The sequence below is a fragment of the Kryptolebias marmoratus genome, linkage group LG4, assembly GCF_001649575.2.
Source record: "Kryptolebias marmoratus isolate JLee-2015 linkage group LG4, ASM164957v2, whole genome shotgun sequence".
NCBI classification, from domain to species: domain Eukaryota; kingdom Metazoa; phylum Chordata; class Actinopteri; order Cyprinodontiformes; family Rivulidae; genus Kryptolebias; species Kryptolebias marmoratus.
The window spans coordinates 10,686,771-10,692,747 of NC_051433.1; the positions used below are offsets into that span (position 1 = coordinate 10,686,771).

General features: G+C 38.0%; 1 protein-coding gene and 1 long non-coding RNA gene across 4 annotated transcripts in view; one reads left to right on the top strand and one right to left on the bottom strand.

Annotated features, from left to right (window-relative positions):
- The first annotated feature begins 521 nt into the window (after nucleotides 1-521).
- LOC108229171 (N-acetyllactosaminide alpha-1,3-galactosyltransferase-like) overlaps nucleotides 522-5,977 on the top strand; it is an 8,585-nt gene continuing 3,129 nt past the window's right edge. The window contains exons 1-2 of one of the 3 annotated variants that reach the window (XM_037975209.1): nucleotides 522-822; nucleotides 5,744-5,785. In XM_037975209.1, coding sequence (XP_037831137.1) covers nucleotides 806-822; nucleotides 5,744-5,785 — 59 coding nt within the window. In that variant the 5' untranslated portion in view covers nucleotides 522-805. Of the gene's footprint in view, nucleotides 823-3,624; nucleotides 3,813-5,743; nucleotides 5,790-5,977 lie in introns of those variants that run through there. The other 2 variants (XM_037975210.1, XM_037975211.1) reach the window with 2 other exon arrangements.
- On the bottom strand, nucleotides 1,937-3,373 carry LOC119616960. The gene is made up of 2 exons (XR_005233073.1): nucleotides 3,311-3,373; nucleotides 1,937-2,244 (listed from the first exon to the last, which is right to left on the bottom strand). It is a non-coding gene; the product is annotated as an uncharacterized LOC119616960 (long non-coding RNA).

Consider the following 5,977-nt stretch of genomic DNA (forward strand, 5'->3'; position numbering starts at 1 on the left):
ATCGTGATGTAGAGCTGAGTATCATCTGCGTAGTTATGGTAGCTAATCTTATTTCCTGTTATAACCTGAGCCACTAAAGGGTGAATCATTTTGTGTCTGACTGGGTTTGTCATGTAATATGTTCTAATTGGATTTGTTTTGTTTTTTTCAAGATCCTTATCTTTTGGATCATGTTTCTACACTGCTATTTTTTTAGCTGCGAGGGCACATAGAGCCAAGTTCTGATTTAAAAAAAATAAATAAAAACTGAAACAAAGCACTCGCACGTGAGTCTGGTCTTAATTCAAAGCACCTCAATTGATTTTCTCGCAGGTGTTGACTCTTTTTGATTTCCATTGGTCTTATCCTGCTGTTGTATGTTCAAACATGCATTTTTCCTAAAATGTTTACTTTTAATTAGTGTTAAAAGAAAGGTCATGCAACATAAAGCTGTGGGTAGAGTAGGCAGGACTTCAAGCCCCAACATGCCGGAAATATAACATGGCAGCTCGTCATAAATTAGGTTCACCTGGCTTCAGTTCACAACAATGATAGAAGGCAGGGCCTAACGCTTCTAATGTATGTCAAAGGGTGAAGCATGCACAGACAAGCTTATGAACTTGTTTGTCAAATTTTTTTTTACAGATCTGTCAGAGAAAACCAGGGAACTTTAAAGGCTTGCTTTTAAAGCCACTCCTTTTATCGTCAGCATTACTGTAAAACTGCACTGCTCTGTAGCTGAGCACTGGAGTTTTTTGTTCTTGAGACCGTGCTCGTTTATTTATGAAACTGTGAACATTTTTGGACCAGTTCTGAATACTTCAGGATGAAAACGACTTACTGGTAGGTTAACAAAATTGCTTTGCCTCATAGTTTGTGTATGTTTTTAAAGCTTCTTTTGACAAGAAATCTGTGAGTTATCTGCACTTTTTATCAAAAACATTTACCCGCTTAAAACCAATTTCTTTTCTTTGGCTTTACATCCTGAGAGGGACATCTTGTTTTAGTTTTTTCCTGTCTTACACTGTGTCGTTTTTACACTTTGTCGGCCCTACTGCTGTGACAGTCCAATTTCTCTCTCGGGGATTAATGAAGTTGTCAAGCTAAAGTTGTAATTTTTGTGGTGGGAGCTTTATCCTATGTAGGGTTAAGAATTACAAAATTAAATCAATAAATATACCATTAAATAAATATAACTTGAAATCCATTTGTGTAAATCTCCCGTTAAATAATTAAATGTATCATATCATTAATGGTATATTTATTGATTTAATTTTCTCACTCCAAACCCTCCTCATTATTTATTCACTTTATTTGTGATTTTAATTTGTTTTTGAAGTTTTATTTTAGTTCAAATTTGTTTCATTGTCTCCTCCTAAATTTAGGTTTGATACTTTGCCCAGCCTTAAAACTTTGCCCAACGAACACTGAGGACAAAGTCATACAGCACCTTTTATTCCCTTTACTCTTATCAACTAATGTTTTATATGTTCTGCTTATTGTGTGACGAGAATTGCTTTTGAAAGTTCTGCATCTATTAAAGGTTCTCTTCTTTACACAACAGGATCCTGTAGTCAGACAAGGTTGAGTCAGGTCCACCGGTCGGTTCTTCCTAAATGAAAACATTTTATCCAAAAGACAACTTTAGTGTGCAGACTCAGCCTTATAAGCAATCATGTTGCCTTCAGGAAACGTGGGTGCTGCGAGAATTGTGGCTTAATGCTTTCTATCCACCATGTGCATGTGATTTTAAGTAATTTAAGGAGTTATATGTATTGTCCCCAAGTTGGGTATAACAAGGATAAAAAGACTAAAAGCATGCTCGATGTGATTTAGTAGAGTTTTGCTATGAAACTGAGATCCACCCTTGGAACGTCAGATGGCTGCTTCAATTCTGTAGGCAAGTAAAATAGAAAATGGTGCACCCACCCCCAACTTTTTTTGTTTTGTTTTTTTGGTGAAGTCCTCAGTAACAAAAGGTTTGCAAGTACAAACTAGTTATGGCTTCAGTCCAAAATGCACAGATGACAGTCAGTGTCTGCAGAGGCACTTCAGTGGACTGTAGTTCACAATATCTTAAAACTGCAGCAAAATTGAGTGACATACCACGTGACGTAACACGGCTGGTAATGGAAAAAGCGCCCCCTTCATTACCAGAGTGCACCTTTCCATATATGGACATGGGACCTTTGTTTACTTGGACTGGCCAACATTCGAGAGACGTGGTCTCGGGTGGCACGCCTCTTCTTCATCGAGACCATTTGACTGTAAAACAGCAGAGAGGCTCTTTCGTGTACACATATTTTTTGGAGGAGCTCTAAATACTTTAAAATGAAAAAAAAAAATACTGGTAAGTTAACTTTTATCATTCTCCAGTTTTGTATAATGTGTGCAGTATCTTTTATTAAGCTTTCAAAAAAGAACAGAGGCGTAGTCTGTCAGTCGTGTACTTTCAGTCACAAATAATTGAAATTGTTTATTTTAAATCTTTGTCACAAACATGTTTTTCACTGGGTTTTAGTTCTTGTTGAGCAACATTGTTTTTTTTTTATGAATATGCTTAATTTATTTATTTTTGTTTCATTTGATTTTTTTTTTTTTTTGTTTGGGTTTTTTTTGATTGAGTTCATTTATTTATGCTTCACTAGCAATTTCATTCTTTGCACAGCACTTTTATAAACTAAAATAGTTTTGAAATGTCCCAAAGACTGACGCTTGGCAAAATGTAAACCTTCACAAACATTTTGGAAAACAAACTTGAAAAAGCACAAGTTCAGTGTTTATTACTGCATTTATTCATGTGTCCTTTGCAAAACTTAAACTTCTTTTAACATCAAAACCTTCAAAAAAAAAAAAGTACTACATATACAGTAAACAAGACAATTTGTAGTTTTTTTGTTACTTTGAAAATAGTACAATGTGTGGTGTAGCTTTTAAAGTAGTAAAACTTCACGTTTTTAATTTATGTTAGCAAAATGTATTTTTAAATTAGAATTACAGATGGGGGGGAAAAAGACGTTAAAAACGGGAACACAGTGCTGTAAAGGGAAGCAGTTCTTTCACAGAAACTCATCAACTGTAATAAAGAAGAGTTTTTGATGTCCTCGCGAAATAAAGTCGAACATTTGCTTATGATGATTTTTGTCTTCAGTTTGAACTGGTTTTTGTGCCTATTTATTCTGTTCATCTTAAAAATGTGTATTTAAAAACATGTTAAATGTACAAGTATTCATCACATTTACTAAAATAATTAACTTCGTTTTATTCACACCATTTTTTTTTAATGAAGCCTAGGCGTAAATTCAGACTGGAAGACCTGCTTCAGCCTCACCTGCATCTAATCGCTGCATCGAGCACCTCCACTCCAGCCCATCAGCATCCGACCGCGCCTCCAGCTTATCCAATCAGCATCCGACTGTGCCTCCAGTTTATCCAATCAGCGAGCTTATAGTTTAAAAGGACTTCCATCACGGCCCCATCCGTTCGCCGGCCGAACTTCCGAAAAGTCGGCGCGCGCTCCAAGTCAGACTTCGAGCCAGATAACCCATCCTCAGGCTACCATCAGTGAAAAGCGGACCGTAAATCCTCCGCTTCCCCAGCTGAGCGCCGCAGGGGCCGTCCCTCATCCGCTCAAACTTCGCCTCCCGCCTCGCCTGGGCCATCAGCTCCAGCTCAAAGTCCTCCTCCCGTCTCAGCCTCCTCAACCCGGAAATCCGTCTCCTCGTCTGCCGCCCCTTCTTCAGGCCGCCATCCACCATCTCTCTATCTTCTGCCGACGTTCGTCGCCTCTACGGAGACGCTCCAGTGCTTCATCTCAAAGCTTGTGATTTTGAGTTGAGTGATTTCAGCTGTTTTAAAAATGATTCATTCGAGCCAGAACTTGTTTGATGTTAAACAGTCTTTAGTCAAACATTCTTTTGCTTGACGTTTGTCTCAGACTTTGACATTTATTAACAAAGATGATGAGATCTTGAAACGTTACCTGGTCACTCAAGTGCACCAGCAGTTGCAGAAGAAGGACATCAGTCCAGTCAAGGGTGGAGTTCAGAGCTTCACAGGTGGTGTGTGAAGCAACAAATGGTTAGATGTGAAGATCCGACACTTCCCGCTGTGCAGTTTACTGTTTTTAAGCATTTGCATTTTGCTGTCAAACCTTTAAACTTACTAGAAAAAAAACTAACATTATGACAGTTTTTATTATTTATCCTCTGAACAGATAAATTTCATCTTCACAACTATCACTCTCCTAAAAAAAATTCTCACAATCCATCAAAGATTGTTAATACTTTCAAACAGTTTACCTTTTTTATGCATTTCATTGCTTCATTAAATTATCTGCTCAAAGTTGTAAATGATCTAACCAGGAAGTTGAATAAATTATACCAACAGTAAACCGATATTCTTTGTTTACTGCCATCCTGTTCTTTATTTTGCATCTACTATCACTGACAATGTTCATGTTCCACAATGTCAAAAAGGATATATTTTTACTTACTAGGAAAAAAAACTAACATTATGACAGTTTTTTATTATTTATCCTCTGAACAGACTCAAAAATGGTTAAAAAACAACTGGACTTCTATTCTGTAGCTGAAGACGTTTCGCTTCTCAATTCAGAAATGGAGAGTGTGGAGTTGAGCTTTTAAAGCTGAGATGTGATGTAAGCTGGATAGCTTGCAAATTGTTCTCTCTCCTAACGATAGAGGCTCATTAGGGTCCTTGTTTGTCTGACTCACTGATGGTCCCCTCTGGTCACATGAGTGCAGGTGTTGATTGGAGTGAAACTGACTGGGGATCAGGCCTAAAGCTCCATTAGGTTTTTGAAAGCTGAAATCTGAGACCTAACAATGATTTATCAGTGTTTGTAATTTAGCCTTAGATTTGTGTTCTTTCCCCTCTGTTTTTGTCACAATCCCCGAGCCAGGTTGTGACATTTCATATTAAGATGGCTGTTACAGTTGGTTGACACTATCTAATGCAGACATGGTTATACCTTTTTTTTTTTTTTTTTTTTTTTTTTCCAATTTTACAGATTTTGAGCTAAAACTTGGTGTGGCAGTATCCAAGTCTTTTGGCAACACATTTCAAGTGCTGCACCATCTCATGTGCAACATCTTTGCCTTTTACAGTCAACACTGTTTATCTGTTTAAATGTCTCTTGAACTACTGGGCAGATGTTGATGAAACTCTCAGAAAATATTCATTGGACGTGCATCTGTAGCGCTAACATTTGGAGGGAACCCCATTCATGACGGCCACCACAGCTAATCAAGCATTGCTAATACAAAAATAATTAGGATTTAGTCAGGTTTAACAAATATTGGGCTAAAACTCAAAATAGTAGTACCTAAGAGTCAACCTTAAAGCATCTCAGTTTGAGATTGGGCGTTACGGCGTTTACGATGTTTACCCAACACTCCTACAACTGTTCGTTATTATCACAAGATGTTTTTTGTTTAAAATTCTGAAATGCTTTTAAATTGCTCCACCTTTCTCTATAGTCTTGCTGATGAACACTTGTGGTCATGCACCCTCCAAAATCTATCAGTTATCAGTCTATTTTTGCTTTGATTATAAGGGCAGACTTGGGTTGGCTGTGGATCAGTGGTTAGAGCAGTTGTCCTCCAATAAGAGAGCCGGAGCTTCCATTTCTGGCAGCAGTCCCATGTCAACGTGTCCCTGGGCGAGACACTGAACCCCTCCATTCCCTCCGATGTCCCCCATCAATGTGTGACGGCAATTATTTTTGTTTTTATACCAACAGGTGCCGTCAGTGTCTGACAACGACTTGCAATGCTCTGCAAAAGTAGGTCAGTCAACAATGAAAATTTATTTTTGTCCACAGCTGTTTGTGCCTAATGACCTCTCGGGTTTTATAGTTTAAACTTGAACTGTTTGTGGGGTTTTCCACCTGCAGCTTCACTCAGAGGATGAAGAATATGAGGAAGTGTTTGCTTTGTGTTCCAGTTGTGCTCCTCCTAGTTTACTTCACATCTGT